Here is a 19455-nt window from a genome sequence, read left to right on the forward strand (position 1 = left end):
ACCCCTTATAGAGATAGTACGATTTTCAAATAAGTCATGTGTTCAATAAAAACATATTTTAAATAAGGCATAATATATAAATATGTCTTTTAGCTTGACTTAAATTCACAGTGCTCTAACTGTTAGTGTGCACAAATAAACACTTAAACTTGTATAAAATTAAATAAAGAGAAAAGACATAAACTTACCACTGAAGTTGTCCCGTATTTTCATAAAGACACCTTAATTTTGGAAGTGTCCTATCACCCCACAAAACTTTTTAAAATCTTTGTATATGGGCCATTTTGACCCATTCTCTATTCTGCGTTGTGACCACGCACATGAGGAGCGTGATGTAATGTTTTAAATGTCATTAACCAGTTTAGAAGTGCCACGTGTCACTTTATTTCTCTATCATTAAATATTTTATTAATTTACATCATCTTCCCCAAATTAAAACTCAAAAGAGCCATTGATAACCCACTTTTCATGATCTCATCTTCTTTATTTTTTCCAAAACAAGATCAACATTGGTACTCTCTTTGACGAATTCATCATCTTCCCGAAACGCAATATGATAAGAATTCATTTTCTCTTTTAATTTTCAGTAAACCAATTTTTTTTTCTTCTAATCACTTAAAGTTTCAGATTCAATTTCGTTAAAGAAAATAATGAAGGATAAAAGAGTCGGAGAAACAATGCTAAACTGAAAATACACCACTCAAAAAGACAATGTAACAAAGAAAAAGGTCGAGATTTAGATGATTTATCAATCTTCTTTCTCCTATCGTATGCTACCTGAGCTCTCTCCTTCCTCTTCCTCTTGTTCTCGAGTTCCTTGATTTTATCAAAAATGGCTCCATCCAACCTCTGATGAAAGCTTCCCCAAGAGAAGCTTGGCTCTCTTCTTACTCTTACTTTTGTGCAGCTTGGAGCCTCAATACCCTTTAAGCATCGAGAATAACCATCTTCTTAATCTTGTCATATTGGGGTGGAACACCCTCATAAATCTTGTGATTAGATTTTGATCGATAATATCAAATTCAATTTCTTGTTCCTCCAAGAATCTTGACAGAGAGAGAAGAAAATATCAAGAATTTGGAAAGTTGAAAAATAACAAAGACAAAAAGATTTTTCTACTTTAGTAAAGAATCGGGTCGGGCTAAACGGGTTGAAAAGAGTGAGTATCACGCGCGTCAACCCAGATGAAGGAATGAGTCAAAATGACCCATTTACGAAGCTATTAAAAAGTTATGTGGGGTGATAGGACACTTTCAAAGTTAAGGTGTCTTTATAAAAATACGTAACAATTTCAGTGGTGACTTTATGTCTTTTCTCTTAAATAAATACACACAAGCGTCCTACATGGCATCACACAAGGCAATTTGAGTCTTACATGGTGTCTTATGTCATTTAGGACTCATGTTCTACTAATTTAACTTCATACAAGTTTATTTGTCTATTTGTGCATACTTAATGTTAGAAAACATAAATATAAAATAAAATCAAATTAAAGAATATATTAATGTATTATATCTTTACACTAAGTATAAAATAAAAATCAAACCAAAAATAAAAATCATCATTTTCTTTTTTTCTTTTTTATTAGCTCTCCGCGGTGGGTATAGTGCCACAAGTGTTTCAATTACTCCTTCAAGATCATAGAATTGTTAGGATATTTTTTATAGTTATAATTCAAAATGAAAATGCGTTCGAAAGATGTCTTAAACCATGTGATATTGAAAAAAAGAGGCTCTCTAATAGGTTAGTTTAAAAATATCATTATTATTATTTTATTTTATTTTATTATAGTAAAAATACCTTATTTCAACGTGTGAGCTTTTGAAATGCCTTATTTCAACGTGTGTGCTTCTTACATTTTAAAACATTTAAATGTTAAATTGGTCATCAATTTCCCCCAAAATACGATTCTCTAAGTAGCAAGCAATTCAGTACTTATGAGAGGTATATCATATGTGAGCAAATATATTATAGACCATTCTTTTTGTAAAGAAATACGGTTTCATCGTGGGTTCGGACGAATCCATTAACTTTTTTCTTATATCCTTTGTATTTGTATTAGCAAATTGATTTAATATATATGTATATTAATTAATACATCCCCTAAAAAAATTAATTTACAATTCTAAAGAAATTTAGAACCCCAAATTCTTTATCATGTAGGTAGTAGAATACAACTTTTTTTTAAGACAATGAAGTCGCAGAATATATTGGAATCTTAAAGACTAAAACAGTATCAACAAAATTTAAAATTATTTTAAGAATAAAATAGGAATTTATTATTTTAAGAATAAAATAGGGTATTAATTATTTTTCTTATCAATTAACTAAATGTTAAAATCTAATATTTTTTTAACAAAGCAAAAAAATTACGTAAAAAGTTAATATGAGTATAAGTAATTCTTTTTTGGATTTATCTTTAATATACAGTTTAATATAGAGGCAGTTAACCCTTTTTTCTTTTTCGAAAAAAGTTGTATTCAAATTTTTAAGTCGAATATAATTCAGTTTTTAAATTAATTAAATTCAAGAGTGATGTTAATAAAGAAATGTTCTAATTCATATTCTTAATTGAATAAGTTCATCTATATATTAACGTTTTATTGACTTTAACTTCTTTTTTTTTTTTTAGATAAAATAGAAATGGAAAGTTAATGAGTAGTTAACTTTTGTTTTCATTAATTTTTTAATTTGCAGTCAAGCAAGAAAGATAATAATGTCAAGACTAAATTTTAATTCATTTCTTATTTGTTATGTACATCTTTTAGTTAGTTTCAAAAGTTCACCTGATGATTGAAGGTATTTCATTGCGGTTAGGATAATAATAATTATAAATTAATTAATTAATTAATTAATTTAATCACCATAAGATAAATAATGGCTTTAAAAAAATATTTGACAAAATAAATTAGTCATAAATAATTAATAGATGAATCCTCAACTTTGTTCTTTTTTTTAAAAAAAAAACTTGAAGAAGTATAGTTTGTTTGTCCATGCTTTTTTTATATCCGTAATTATCTTAATATTGTTTGAAAATATTTCCTAAAAGAAAATTGTCTTTATCAACATATCTTCTTTAAACATAAAATTTACCATTGATTAGTTATGCTTTCAAAACTTTAGTTAAGCATAGAATTTGCAAAAATGACAAACTTTTTGAATAAAGTACAGATAAAAAGGAGAAGTTTGACCTTTATGTATTGTCTTCTACATCAACATGACTATTTAGCACAAAATTACTCCATTCGTTCAGAATTATTTGTCATGTTACGCTTATTGAAAGTAAATTTAATTAATTTTTAAAGGTAATTAGATTACATTAATTTGATATTTTAAACAAAAAATTAGATATTCTAAAACCATATGAAAAGTACTATAAATTACAATTTTTTGCATATTAATATGATGAAAAAATACATCTTAAAATATTTATCAAAATTTTTATAATTTTGACTCTAAAAATAGAAATCATAACAAACATTACTGGACGGAGGGGGTAATGTTATACTATTTCTGCCCTTAAGAGACATTTGTTATTTCGATAATCTAAAAAATAAAGAAAAAAGATGAACATAAATAAAAATATAAACCTAAAAAAACTCTTTTACAGTTTACAATAACTGTTCCTTAATTATTTGAATTTATGTAAAATATTTTTAAATACTTTTTTTATTTTGTTTTATCTATAATATTACAGAAAATGGGAACAATGACTGGGGTGGTTATTAATTTTAATTTAGATGTAAGAGATTTTTATTTTATTTTTTTCTAAAAAAAATGGCAAAGTTGAAACGGTAAACATTTATCCTTTAGTTTTAAAATTAAAAATCAAAACAATGTACTTTTAAATTTGTTATTTTATCATACAACTCATGTAAGTTTTAAATGAAATGTTTTAGTTATTAATTTTTAATTTAATAATAAATACTTTAATAAATTTCAGTAATTTATTTATCTAGAAGGAAAAAATTGATATACTTTAAATTTAAAAACAAGTAAACAGTTAAAATAACTGTACAATTTTATTTTTTAGGGAAAAGGCTCAAATATGTCATCGAACTTTTAGAAAAGGCTCATTTATGCCATTATTTAAAAGTTTGGCTCATTTATGCCATTACCGTTATAGAAAAAGCTCATTCATGCCATTATTTTTTAATGGTGATTTCGCAAAACCATTTTTGACACGTGACCAATTATAATTCGGCTAGATCATCAATTTTTTCAATAAAAAAAAAACAAAATAATAATAATATATATATATATATAATAATAATAATAATAATAATAATAATAATAATAATAATAATAATAAAAGTTAAACTAAAATTGTTATGAACATATTTGTATTATAGTGAATGTCTAATTATGTGGAGTCGATATGGTTAGGAATCCTACCAAGTTAGGTGTCTCTTATAAATAAAAGTGTTTTCCTTTTCCCTACTTTATTCTTCTTCTTGTTTATATAATTTTATTACACATTATCAACACGAGACACTACCATATTTAAATGTATATCATATTATATTATAAGTGGGAAGCTTCAAGATGTAAAGTTGAATTACCATTTTATCCCTATACTAAATAAAAATGTTATATTCATATTTGATTATTTTATTTTTAAAAAATATTAAGCAGTAAACTTTTTTTACTATTAATGAATTGAGAATATTTGAAGAGTTATGAAAATTAAATAATCTAAACGTTAAGAAAATGAAGAGACAAATGTTAGTTAATGAGAGCAAATAGGTAGAGATTTAAGTTGCACATTAACTAAAATATAGAAGCAATTACCTTTACATTGCTAGAATTTTAAAAGTTGTAGATTTCAATACAATGAATCTCATAGTTAATATATTAATATATGTTATTTTTAATGATAAATACATGAAAAGAAGCTAAAGAGACTAATTAATCATTAAAGTGAAAGTATTATATAAAGCCAAGAATAGTTTTCATTTTCCTCAAGTCCTCTCTCCATTTTTATGGGCTCTAAAGAAGAGTATATCATTTCTCTGAGCAGTTTTTTCTCAATCAATGTCAAAGTTAAAGGCCATTAAAATACGCTATGAACGTTGTTGGATTTGTCCAAGAATTTCAGCTATAAATGTTATTGGATTCGTCAAAGAAATTTCTTAGTGAAGATTGAAGAATACACTCATGACACTTATTATTTAATTTTCTTGCTAGGGCTTAATATGTGCAACGCACAACATTAATTTTACGGTAAAAGATTTCTATATGTTACTGATTTTACACATCATTAACGCACATAACATTTCACTTATTAATTCATTTAAATATTGTAGTTGTATAGTTTTTTGGATTTTGGATCTTAGAAACAAAAACACCATATAGGATGCTTATCAATTTTAAGAACATGTAATTTGTATTTTCTATTTTATAACACATAATATAACTTAAAAATATTGTTGATATACAATCTTCACAAAAATATTTTTATTTATATGGCCACACGCGCGTGGCGCGTACCCAGAAACTAGTACATTAAAATAGACCAATGCTACAAATTATAGTCACACAAAAGCAAAAGACGGGCAGGTAATTGTTTCAATATTATTACATGGTTAGTATGCCACAAAGTTTGGATAGTACTGCAATATATTCCAAAAAATAAAATATATATTTCTAACCACCAATGTTGTATGAGTTATGTTAATGCTTCATACTAGAAAGGTTCCCTCTTTTCTGTTGGGTATGTCTGCCTGAGTTTCTTACCATACATATGTTTTTCTTTTAGGAAAAGGTGTGGATTGTCTATTCTTTTTTCTGGTAGGAAAAAGTTTAGGACTTTATAAATAGATGCATGTTCCTTTTAACTTTATTCGCATTCACAGTGTAGTCTTAAGGGCTTTGAGAGTTTTAGTAGGGGAAAGAATTTGCGGGACACAAGCTTGATACATTATGACTTGTGTGAACCTCCCATGTATTCCGAGTGAATTGATTGAAGTTATTTCTCTATATATTTTGTACTCTTATATTTATTGAAACCTATTTTTTAGTCTTTGCAAACATTTTCTCTTTAAAAGATGAAATCTATCAAATTTGATTAGTGAAAATGAGATGATATTTTAAAACTTATGATTTGTGAATGTTGTAATGAAAGAACATACTCTGTAATTTCTATCATTGTCCAAATTAAAGTATTTTTTAAGAAAAAAGTGCAAGTTCAATAGCATTAAAAATAACCAACACTAACTTGAAAGACAATATTTGAGAAATTGCAACAACTAAAGCAATTACAGGAGCTTCATAGGCACTTCCAGTCTTCTTAACATGATGAGACAAAATAGAGAGGACTATAATAATACTTGATATTGAATACATAAGAGCGAAAGTGGAAAATATATATTATGTAACCAACGTAGCGCACACTTCATTAATCATGTCCATGCTTTCGAAATTTGATGGGAAATGCTTCAGTCGATAAACAATGACGATTTAGCAGAAAGAGAGATCATGTCCGACTAATAATATGTGGTAAAATAGATCAATCATAGAATCTACATATGTTGATTAAGAAAAAATAAACATCTAACGACAGAGTGAAAAACAATGTAAGTTGGCTTATCAAAAAATAAAATTACAGAAAAAAGTGTTTCACTTTATTTGATAGCAAATTTCATTTTTGTACAATTTATGAGTAAATAATATGTGGATACAAAAATCATCCATCATTCAACTCATTTTTATTCACATGACAAGTCAAAAATTTATCTATTCGCATCTAACCCATTTTCAACTCATTTATATGCGATCTAATACTCTGTTAGCTAGCCAATACAAGTCATGACACATGAATAACACCATAGTTACTTAGGGAGAAGTTGACAATGTTTGTTTAGAAGGTTTTGGTATTTCTGTCTTTAATACACTTGGAACCTCAAATTCTAAAATAACGGGTAATTCATGCTTTGTAAATGTTGGGATCTCTGAATTTGGGGTAGTTGGTAGCTTACGGTTTGGTACACTTGGTTTTTCAGGCCAAGAAACAGTTGGAGTTTCAGATTCTGGGGCTGCTGCTGGGGCTACTGGAATATCAAGCTTTGAAGAATTAGAGGTTTTGGGTTTTAAGAAACCAGGTATATCTGGCTCTGAGAAACTAGGAGTCTTAAAATTTGGAGAACTTGGGGTCTCATGCTTCGGCGAACTTGGCATCTCGAAATTTGAAGAACTTGGTGTGTCGGGCTTTTGAGAACTAGGAGTTTCGGATTTTGGAAAACTTGGAGTCTCGAAACTTGAGGTGTCATGCTTTGGGGAGCTTGACATCTCGGGTTTTGGAAAGCTTGGCGTCTCAGGCTTTGGGGAACTTGGGGTCTCAGTCTTTGGGGAACTTGGAGTCTCGGGCTTTGGGGAGCTTAGCATCTCGAACTTTGCGGAACTTGGCGTCTCGGGCTTTGGAGATCTTGGTGTCTCGGGCTTTGGGGAACTTGGCGTCTCGGGCTTTTGGGAGCTTGGGGTCGCGGGCTTTGGGGAACTTGGAGTATCGGACTTTGTAGAACTTGGTGTCTCGAGATTTAGGGAGCTTGGCGTCTCAGGTTTTGAAAAAATAGGAGTCTTGGGATTCGGGGAACTTGAAGTCTTGGGCTTTGAGAAACTAGGAATCTCGTGCTTAGGAGAAGTTGGAATCTCGGGCTTTGAAAAACTAGGAGTCTCGGTCTTTGAGAAACTAGGGGTCTCGAGCTTCGGGGAACTTGGAGTCTCGGACTTTGAAAAACTAGGAGTTTCAGGCTTTAGGGAACTTGAGGGACTTGGAGAACTTGGAGTGTCAGGTTTTGATAAACTAGGAGCCTTGGGCTTTGAGAAACTTGACATCTCGGGCTTTGGGGAACTTGGTGCCTTAGGCTTCGAGGAATTTGGAGTATTAGGCTTTGAGAAACTAGGAGTCTTAGGCTTTGAAAAGCTAGGTGTCTCAGGCTTTGAGAAACTAGGGGTCTCAGGCTTTGGGGAATCTTGTGTCTTGGGGCTTGGAGAACTTGCCATTTCAGGCTTTGTGAAAGTAGGGGTCTCAGACTTTGGGGAACTCGGAGTGTCGGGTTTTGAAAAACTGGGAGTCTCAGATTTTGCGGAGCTTGAAGTCTCAGGCTTTGAGAAACTAGGAGTCTCGAGCTTTGTGAAACTAGGGGTCTCAGGCTTCGAAGAACTTGGAATTTCTGGCTTTAAATAAGTAGGAGTATCTAACTTTGGGGAACTCAGAGTCCCAGGCTTTGAAAAAGTAGGAGTTTCAGATTTTGAGAAACTAGGGGTTTTAGGCTTTGAAAAACTAGGGGTCTCGAGCTTTTGAGAATCAGGGGTCTCTAGCTTTAGGGAATTAGGTTTCTCAGGCTTTGAAAAACTAGAAATCTTGGGTTTTGTAGATGTAGGGGTCTCGGATTTTGAAAAACTTGGAATCTCAGGTTTTGAGAAAGTAGGAGTCTTAGGCTTAGAGAAAGTAGGAGTCTCAGGCTTCGATAAAGTAGGGGTATCGGGCTTTGGGGAAGTAGGAGTCTTGGTCATTGAAAAACTAGGGTTCTCAGGCTTTGAGAAGGTAGGATTCTCAGATTTTGGTGAACCAGGGGTCTTGGGCTCAGAGAAACTTGGAGTCTTGGTCTTTGAGAAAATAAGAGTTTCAGGCTTGGAAAAAGTAGGAGTCTCAGGCTTTGGAGAACTAGGGGTATCATGTTTTGAAAAACTAGGAGTCTCAGGCTTTGAGAAACTAGGAGTCTCAGGTTTTGAAAAACTAGGGGTCTCGGGCTTTGAAAAAGTAGGGGTCTCAGGTTTTAAAAAACTAGGTGTCTCAAGCTTTGAGACAGGTGTCTCAGGCTTTGAGAAACTAGGAGTTTCTGACTTTGAGAAACTAGGAGCCTCAGGTTTTGAGAAACTAGGGATTTCAGGTTTGGAAAAACTAGGTGTCTCAGGATTTGAGAAACTAGGTGTCTTAGGGTTTGAGAAACTAGGAGTTTCTGGCTTTGAGAAACTAGGAGTCTCAGGCTTTGAAAAAGTAGGAATCTCTGGTTTTGAGAAAGTAGGGGTTTCAGGTTTTGAAAAGCTAGGTGACTTAGACTTTGAGAAACTAGGTGTTTCAGGTTTTGAGAAACTAGGTATTTCAGGTTTTGAAAAACTAAGGACGTCAGGCTTTGCAAGACTAGGGGCCTCAGGCTTTGAAAGACTAGGTGAACTGGAGAAACTTAGGGTAGTTGGCGTTGAGAAACTAGGGGTCTCGGGTTTTGTAAAACTAGAAATTTTGGAATTTGAGAAACTAGGAGTCTCGGGCTTTGAGAACCTTGGTGTTCCAGGTTTAGAGAAACTAGGATTCTCTGGCTTTGAGAAACTAGGTGTTTCAGGTTTAGAAAAACTAGGGTTCTCAGGCTTTGAAAGACCGGGGGAATTGGAGAAACTTGGGGTAGCAGGCATTGAGAAACTAGGGGTAGTGGGCGTCGAGAAACTTGGGACAGCGGATGTTGAAAAACTAGGATTAGCGGGTGCTGAAAAACTAGGGGTCTGAAGAAGGCGACGTGCCGTTATAGTAGTTATCATGTCGTCATGCATAAAGTAGATAAAAGCAAACAATAAGATGGAGGAAAAGTTGTAATGCCAAGCCATTTTTGTGCTGATGCAAGAAACTTAAAGAAAAATGTGGTAAAAGAAAATAAAATTTTGATATTTCAATTGTTTTCCATTTAGCTATATATAGATTTTTAAAGGCATGTAAAAGGGAGGATTTCAATACTTGATAGGTTAGTTGTCCTATTTATCTGCCAATATTATAGTATCTAGAATTTGTATTATGATAGCAAGATTATAGTATCTTGAATATCGCTAGAATGAAGGAATGCTCAAATTTTCTAGCTTAAATGAGATTATTAAGGAAGCAAATAATTGTTAAACTATTTACTAATTATCTTTAAATTATCAATCATTATGTCTTTAATTATGTCCTTTCTTTCTTCCTAGCCTTTCTCTCAGGATAAAATTTAAATAAAAGTGGGTATAAGAAAGACACATCATATCATAATCAAACATAATTGAACTTAACATGCATATAACTCTATCATGATAAGAATGACAACATTGATTTCTTAATAACTAAAATCATTACACTTTTCACCACATATCTTTAAAAATAAACATATAAACTTCCTTAGTCTATTATTTTATAAGGCATTGTTTGATTGAATACCGCGTTTGGATGTTAACTTTATTTAAGTATTAATATTATTACTAAAAATATTAAAATAATTATTGATAATTTAATTTGATGGAGAAAAAATTACATTATATGAATATACTTAAAAGTATTAATCAACTATCGACAAAATAATATTCCATATTTTAGTAAAATATGATAACTTTTGGGAGCATTGGGATGTCCCAGTTAAAGAAATAAAAAGTTGATTATAACTCGAAACAAAATTAGGCTTTGTATGGAACAATAGTGACAGTAAGACTACTTACCAACAAGATGTCGATCATCAATATATTATTGTTGTAGAGACATGGTGGGGAATAAGTATTTATTAATCCTTAATTAGAATTCTTAAATTTGAGCTTCGAAAATGGAGTCACCTTTGATTGCACAAATCATGAGTTGCAGGGTGATAAAGCAGGCAAGAGCAAATGCAACACGAAAAATTAAATTCATCTTAACTTAGTAATTTTGTTGTGAAGTTTATGGGTAAAGTGATCACGAAAATCGCAATAAATAATAAGCTTGAACTCATACTTCTAGTATAAAATTAAATAGGTTCAGTATTAAGAATCTTAAAAATTGAACCAACAAAATGTAAATCCTATATCCATCTCTAAAAATAAATATCTGACACCTAATGAGAAAAAAAAAAGACTAGCACAATCCACAGAAATGACTTAAGAAAGATATAACTACACTTGAAATATTTGTCACATTTTTAGAGAGTTGAAAAAATGATATCAATCAGTATAACAAACACAACACTCTATTGAAGTGCATATATGGAACAAATATTCAACTTGATAAATCTGAACTTTGATCGAAATTTCTATAAATGGGACTGTTTTCAGAGGACCATAAGATTCCAGTGGATGATCTGCGATGGCTGAAAAGTTTGTATTGAATGTTCAAACAGTGAACATGGAGGAAGCATCTAGAGTTTGCTTGAAAGATCTACTTAATAGAAGCCTTGTAATGGTCTCTAAAAAGAAAATCAATGGTGACATAGGAAGGTGCATACTTCATGATGTAGTGCATGAGTTTTGCTTGAAAAAGCTTAAAGAAGAAAATTTTATACAGCTAACAGTGCCATACAATCCATATCAGCATTTATGTTTTATGAATTCACGGTTATGCGTTTATATTCATGATGATCTTGTTAAACAATTAGATCATTGAGAATATCAGTTTGATAAGATTCCAATGCTTGAGTCTAAGGAAAGTACAAAGTGTTTTGGTGAATGTTCTAGATCCTTGGAATTTATTGCTCATCCAAATCTCAACCCTTTTACCTTTACTTGTTAAGTTAAAACTTGTTCAGGTGTTGCATTTTCCTTATGAGGATTTGCCAAGTTCTTGGCCTACGCATTACAATCCCTGACTCGCTTGAGGTACCTTGAAATTTCTGTTGTAAATTTTGATTTCAAGTTGATATCTCACCTTTTGGATCTTCAAACTCTAGTGGTTTGTTCATCTAATATATTAAGGACATCTCCTGCAACTATTTGGAAAATGAAGACGCGGAGGCATTTGGATGTAGACGAACTTTCTTTTGTATGGGATGACGATGATAAAGAAATTTTTGAACAATGTTCAACAACTATGCTAGAGAACTTGAAGACATTTCACACTCATCGTATATCTGTGGATGATCTGAATCCAAGGTTCTGGTGGAGATTTGCGAATCTTGAAGAACTTAGCCTCCGTGTTGAAGCTTTAACTAGTTGCCCTTTGTTTCCATCAGCGGAAGTTCATACTCATACTCATCTTCAATCTCTTAATCTGATCATAAGCCCTTGAGGATTCTTCGATTCAGTTGGTTGGGATAGCTACTGTGTCTTCGCTTCAAATATTAGGGATTTGTGCATTGGCGGTTGTTTCTTAACAAAAGAAATGACTAAATATTACAAGATTGAAGAAGCTTCAAAGTCTCTCATTAGAGGGGGACTTTTATCATGGAAATCAGAGAACTCTTGTTTGGACGTCACAAATGTCGAGTTCCCTGCACTCAAATACTTGGAATTACACTTTGTGAGGATGGAAGAATGGAAAGCATCAGAGGAATCATTTCCTGTGCTTGAGGAGCTGTCTATAAGAAGTGGTTACTTCTACAAGGAGATCCCTTCGAGCTTTGCAGATATTTCAACACTGCGACTTATTAAACTGTATGACTACACGGACTCTCTTAGGGTTTCAGCTATGAATATCAAAAAAGAAATCGAAGAAAACACAGGATGTGATAGTCTTCAAGTTCTTTTATTGTCCTAGTTCGATACACATAGCATAGAGTCATAGACATGCATTCTCATTCTTAATCCAAATAAGTAATCAACTAAACAATATTGTATTTAATTTTTCTTCTGCAAGATTTGCAAGTCTCCCTATTTATTTGTATTTCACAATGTATTTAAGTTTCACAAATAGTTATCTCAATTTATAAATAGACACAACACTAGGAAATCTCAATTTATGAATTCATTTACTTGTCGTTTCAGCTGTGAACATCAAAAAAGATAGAGAAGAAAACACTGGATGTGATAGTCTCCAAGTTAGCCATATTACATGGTGAAAATCGTCCAAAATCATACAATGAGTCTAATCTTCCTTCCCGAAGAAAAGAGATAAAGCTGCCTTTTGGGACATCTACCAAATCAAATTTAGCCTTCATTTGCGACTCAGTCATGAGCTCATCGCATGGGGCTTGTCTAGTGCATTTTAAATCTCCTGTGAGCAGATTACATCAAAATATTCACTCAAAAGATAGAGGATATAGCAGAGGTTGTGGGTTTACCTGGGGATTCCAAAAAAAAAAGGATTGTAAAAGGTCAACTCAAATCTGAAAGAGCTGGAAGCTTAGTTGTCTTAGGATTATTTCTGCTGCACGTAAATTGTAAATCTATTCCTCTATCTATAAAGGAATCAAATAGTTGTTTGGTGTAAAAATCCTAAATCAGTTGAGTCCAACTGATTTAGTGGGCAGTCTTGTGTGTTGCTTAGCAAAACTCCTAAGTTATCCGAAGTGTGGTGATTTAGTGGGCAATCTGCGTGTTGCTTAGTTGAATCCTAAATTGTCTAGAGGTGATAACTTAGTGGGCAGAGTGAAATCCGCTTAGGCTCTTCAAGCAATAGAGTTATTGCTTGGTTGTGAGATTAATAGCTTTTTCTCACGTTATTGTAATCGGGTTTCACTTTTGCTTGTGAAGATTAGTGAAAATGGTTGAAAATCTTGTGTGACAGGTCGTGGTTTTACTCCCTTGAGCAAGGAAGTTTCCACGTAAATTTTTTGTGCTGTTTTCTGTTGTTACTTACTATTTGTTCTTACTTCGAGCTGTATCAAGGGACCTGGTCCGTTAACTGCTGGTGGACGCACGTTTTCAACAAGTGGTAATAGAGCATGTACTCTCTAGCTGGTTAACACCAAGAGAGTGGTTCCTGTATCAGAATGGCTGCTCCACTTGACCTAGAAGAAGGGCAATCATCAACTCGACCGCCACGTTTCAATGGCCATTTCTATAGTTGGTGGAAAACAAGAATGCATGACTATCTTATGGCTGAGGACAGTGAGTTATGGGACATTGTATTGGATGGGCCTTTTATGCCAACCTCTGAAGTAAAGGACGGTGAGACAACTAGAGTTGTTCCAAAGATTCGTCAACAATACAACGAAGTGGATGGAAAGAAGATTGAGAAAGGCTACAAGGCTAAGAAGGTGTTGGTTTGTGGTATAGGTGATGAAGAATATAATTGTATTTCTGCCTGTGAATCAGCAAAAGAGATCTGGGATTGTCTCAAGACTGCTCATGAAGGTACTGAGCAGGTGAAGGAATCAAATGTGAATATGCTCACTTCTCAATATGAAAATTTCAGAATGAAGGAAGGGGAAACTATTCATGACATGTATACTAAAATTTCCTCCATAACCAATGAGCTACGAAGTCTTGGAGAGCCAATCAGTACTAGCAAGCAAGTTAGGAAAGTTCTTCAAATTCTTCCTAACTCATGGGAAAGCAAAGTATATGCTATCACTGAAGCCAAGGATATGAAAGTTCTGACGATGGATGCTCTTATTGGAAATCTCAAGACACATGAAATGATAGAAGTCAAGACCTCTCAAAGAAGGAGGCCAAGAAAGACAAGTCTCTAGTACTCAAGTTTACTCCTGGAGAAGTGTCTAGTGAAGAAGATGATATGGACTATCTTACCAAGAGATTTAGAAGATCATAAGAAAAAACAGAAGGTTTAGAAAAGGAGGGAACCCTCCTTGAGCTGTAACTGCTAGTGACTCGTGTCACAAATGTGGAAAGGCTGCGCACTTTATAAGGGACTGTTCGGTGTTCAAAGCTGAAAAAAAGGAGTATCAAAGTCCAGGAGGTGAAAAGGACAAATGAAGGGACCTGGTACCTGACAAAAGTGCCAGAAAAGTTGCAGCTGACTATGTAGTGAAGAAAGCTCTTGCTGCATGGGGAGACTCTTTAAGCGAGTCAGGAGATTCAGATTGTCCCAAAGATGCATAAATGTTGGTGATTCAGGACGAGGCTAACGTATTCAATGGGATGTTTGCTCTCATGGCTAAGTCAGATGAGGACGATGATGAAGATAAGGTAACTCTTCTTGACTTTAAGAAAAACTTGAATATGTACTCTATTAAACGGTTGAGAAGGTTAGCAAATGTCTTGATTGACTCTGTTATAGAATTAAATACTAAAAGGGACTCTATGAACAGTAGTCTTGATGGTCTAAATAAAGAAAAGGAAGTAATGGTAGTTCAGATGTCTGTTCTTGAGGAACAAGTGATGGTTCTTGAATTCGAAAAATTGGAATTTAAGGAGCAACTGGATTTGATGATTGAGAAATCTGGTAAAAGGAAGGGGGAAGCTACTAATCTGCAGGCAGAGTTAGAAAGAAACTTAAACAAGGCTGAAACCATACTTGCCTTAGCCCTGGAAAGAAATGATCAGATGGAGAGGGACATGGTCCGTCTTAAAGAGGAACTTTAAGTATCCTTAAAATGGACCAGCTCAACCAAACTTCTGTCTAATGTTACAAGTCAAAGCAATTATAACAAAACGGGGTTAGGAAGTTTGAACATTACTCCTCCTTACAACCCCCATAGCAAATATGTGTTTGTCTTAAATAATTTGTTGTGTCTTCACTGTGGTCGAAACGGCCATCTGAAAGGAGATTGTCCTACCTGGAAAGCTTCACAAGAAAATTTCTCTATCTATTCTAAGCAGAAAAGGACTCAGCTAAGGGGACCTGGTCCTACTAGTAAAAATCCTAGACAAGAAACTGCTAGAAACAGAGCACCTACTCGAGTTCGTAGGGTCTCAAACTTGAAGAAGACAAAGTTGCCATACTGGGCAAAAAACACTCTCATTACACCTTTGTCAGCTTATTGGGAACTCAGATTGAAGTGGGTTCCCAAATCTAAAAACTAATGTTATTGCAGGTGAGTGAAGGAAGTAGAAGCACATGTTGGTACATGGATAGTGGCTGCTCAAAGCACATGACTGTAAATACCAAAAACTTCCTTTCACTCAAGCCACTTCAAGGATGAGGTGTCAATTTTTGGCAATGGCAAAAATAGGGCAATTTTGACTGCCAGAAGAAGGAAAAACATGTATGCGGCAGAACTAGAAATAACTCATGGAGATGATCTGACATGCCTAAGTGCTCAAAGTGAAAGTGCTAACTTTCAGCACATGAGACTAGGTCATGTGAATTCTTCTCTACTGAACAAATTGGTTTCCAGGGACCTGGTCCATGGTCTGCCAAAGATAAAATTCAGTGAGAGTAAAGTGTGTGATGCATATGTCAAAGGGAAACAAATCAGATTCATTTAAATCAAAGAAACAAGTAGTTCTTCAAGGGTTCTTGAGTTAATACAGATGGACTTGTGTGAACAGTGAAGATCCATAGTCAAAGCGAGAAAAAGTACATTTTGGTGGTTGTGGATGACTACTCAAGATTCATGTGGACTGCGTTTCTCAAGCTAAAGTCTGAGACTGCTGATATGAATGATGATGAGAATTGCTGGAGCTATTAAAATTCCAGAACCATGAAGCAAGTAGGAATGAAGTTGAGGATACAAATTTGCCAAATCATGTGTTCAAACTCAACAATGATGTGTATGGGCTGAAGCAGACACCTAGACCTTGGTATGAAAGGTCAAAGTGTTTACTGAAGAATGGCTTCAAGAGGAGAAAAATTGACAATACATTGTGTTTTATAAAAAGAGATCAAGAATTGCTCATCATTCAGGTGTATGTGGATGATATCATTTTTGGAAAAACTTCTGAACATCTGTATGAGGAATTTACTACTCTCATGGGAAACGAATTTGAGATGAGTATGATGGGAGAGCTGAACTTCTTCCTAAGTCTGCAGATTAAGTAAACCTTCGGTGGTACCTTAATCTGTCAAGGGAAGCATACAAAGGAGCTACTAAAGAAGTTTCATATGCAAGCAGGTCGGACATGGTATTAAGCGTGGAAATGTGTGTACGGCTCCAAGCATGTCCCAGGGAATCTCATCTAAAGGCAACTTAGAGAATCATGAGGTATCCAAAGAAAACAAGGGACCTGGTCCTATTTTATCTTGTAGGTAATTCTTTTGAACTAGTGGGATATACAGATGCTGATTTTACAGGATATCAAGTGGACAGAAATAGCACTTCTGGAATGACACATTTCCTTGGATCCTCACTCATTCAGTGTCTCTCTCAATAGTTGAGTCTGAGTATGTAGCGACTGCTTCAAGATGTGCCCAACTTCTTTAGATAAAACAATAGCTTGAGGATTTTGGAGTCCACATCAACATCATTCCTCTCATGTATGATAATGCTAGTGCAGTTAACATGAGAAAGAATCAGTCCTGCATAAAATAATCAAGCACATTGATGTCAGGCATGACTTTTTTAGATATAATGTTGAGAAGGGGAACATTATCATAAAAAGCTGCAGGACTGAACATTAGATTGCAGACATCTTTACTAAAGCTCTTACCGAGGATCGATTTGATAGCAACAGCTGAAGTTAGGGATGATGAACTTGCACTAACCTAATCTCGTAAGGAAGCCTCTAATTCCTTATTTTAGCTAATATCTAGAGGGCAGGTATCCACAAAACTTGTAATGCATTGTTTAAGTAAGATCGTCTTTGTACCTGAATGCATGTATACACCCATGGAAAGCACAGAGAGCAGAGAATGGCCAGAACCATTTAGGAATTGTATTTTATATGCAGATGAGGACCTGGTCCTTCCCAAGGTTAGCACTCTTTACATTTGTTTTAAACTGTCAAATGAGAACATCCAGATTGTCACGTGTCAGTCATCGATCCTTCTGACCGTTGTCCCAGCGCCTCTAATCCAAGTGATGCATATATCTAGAGACCTGACACACTATTTCAAGTTCTTTTTATAGTGCCTTTTCTACGCTCCATCTTATTACATTCCAACTTTGCTCTCTAAGTCTAACGTCAAAACCCTCTCAATCTCTCTATCTCTCTCTAGCATTTAAGTATTTTCTTTCAAACAACTGAAGCAGCTTCTGTTGATACAAGGGACAAGTCATCTAAGAAAGTGATTAAGTGTAAAAGCAAAAGAAAACTAAGACTTCAGCGAGAAAGAAGGTTGTTATGAAAAAAATATTAAAAAAAATTGTGGCTGAGACAACTGAGCTATTCATCATGTGAGTGTATTGAAAGGAAAAAGGAAAATCCACTGAGTAAAGTTCTCAATTGATCAAGAAGTTGATCAAGGAGCAGGACAAATTGAAACATGAATTGGATGTGATGACAGTGCAGTGAGAAACAATGAAGCTTAAGTTGCTCTGTTAAAAGAAGACCTGCTCAGAGCGTAAACAGAGCGACCTGGTAACGAGGTTGTCCAGAAGCTACAAAAGCAGAATGATGAGCTTCTGGCAAATTTGCTGCTCTTCAAGAGAAGATGATTAAAGATAACGATGCAGCAAACTCTAGACTCACCCTTGTTATCAACTCCCTCTCTCTACTACCTTCCTCCTCATCATCCTTCCTGTGTCATTTCTTTGTATGGACAGTGTTCGGGGTTTTCGGTTTTCTATTTAACTTTTATGTATTGAATGTTGATTTTGTTACGCTCATGAAATGGAATCATGTTTTGTTGTGGCTAAACTCTGTTGCTTTTTGGCTTATTAACTATGTTAGTGTTGTCCTTGACTGTGATCTTACTTATTAATTTTACTTCTTTTGTTGGTTTACTGCACTACTTTTTTATGATGCCAAAAGGGGGAATAAATTGGGGGTGTTCAGATGATGCTTAAGTTGGTAAGAAGTACAAGAGAGGAGGAAAGAAAAAGCGACAGGGGGAAGGAAAACATGCAGGTACTAGTATGACTCAGGTGCAGGTACAAGTATAACTCAAGGACCTTGTAAAGGTACCTGGTCCATGGTGTAGGAAACTAAGGAGTGTGTCTACTTGACAGGGGGAAGAATTGCAGGAATTGGTGTATGGTTTGTCATCATCAAAAAGGGGGAAAATGTTAATTATAGTTTTGACGATTTGACAAACCCAGAGACAAACCTTATACATTGTGCAAATGTACATGCAATTGCCAGGTCTTTAACGACAGGGGGAAGGAAACATGGAAGAACATGTAGGGACTGGTGTACTCGTATATCAACAGGGGAAAGGAAACATGAAAGAACATGTAGGCACTGGTGTACTGTTCGTCATCATCAAAAAGGGGGGAAAGTGTTATCTGTAGTTTTGATGATTTGACAAACTCAGGGACCTTATGAAGGAACCTGATTCTTGGCTCAATATACTTTTCACTGCCAACTGGAGAAAGTACAAAAAGTTGGTGCACAGTCTCCAACAGTGGCAGAAGTGGCAGACGCGCCAGAAACCTCAGCCAATGGGATTGTTTTACGTTTTGTGACCTTTCTACATAAACAAAACATCCCTATACTCACAATTAGTTTTTGCAACTTGAAAAGGCATCTCAAGAACTCTTGCAAAGACTTACAAAAGGAGTGAAGAAGCATCCTCAAGATCAACTCAAATCTGAAAGAGCTGGAAGCTTAGTTGTCTTAGGATTATTTCTTCTGCACTTAAATATTGTTAAATCTGTTCCTCTATTTATAAAGGAATCAGATAGTTGGTTGGTGTAAAAATTCTAAATGAGTTGAGTCCAACTGATTTAGTGGAAAACCTTGTGTGTTGCTTAGCAAAAATCCTAAGTCATCTGGAGCATGGTGATTTAGTGGGCAACCTACGTGTTGCTTAGT

At 34.2% G+C, this 19455-nt stretch overlaps 1 protein-coding gene across 1 annotated transcript; it reads right to left on the minus strand.

Annotated features, from left to right (window-relative positions):
* Positions 1-6666: 6666 nt before the first annotated feature.
* LOC107022409 (proline-rich extensin-like protein EPR1) lies at positions 6667-9600 on the minus strand. The gene has a single exon (XM_015223028.2). It carries the CDS (start codon positions 9598-9600, stop codon positions 6835-6837), a length of 2766 nt encoding a protein of 921 aa, XP_015078514.1. The 3' UTR covers positions 6667-6834.
* Between the last annotated feature and the right edge of the window lie 9855 nt (positions 9601-19455).

The sequence above is a fragment of the Solanum pennellii genome, chromosome 6 (assembly GCF_001406875.1).
Source record: "Solanum pennellii chromosome 6, SPENNV200".
In the NCBI taxonomy this organism is placed as follows: domain Eukaryota; kingdom Viridiplantae; phylum Streptophyta; class Magnoliopsida; order Solanales; family Solanaceae; genus Solanum; species Solanum pennellii.

Excerpts from the sequence above, each read along its gene's own strand:
- LOC107022409 (XM_015223028.2), bottom strand. The coding sequence starts at position 9,600 with ATGGCTTGGCATTACAACTTTTCCTCCATCTTATTGTTTGCTTTTATC.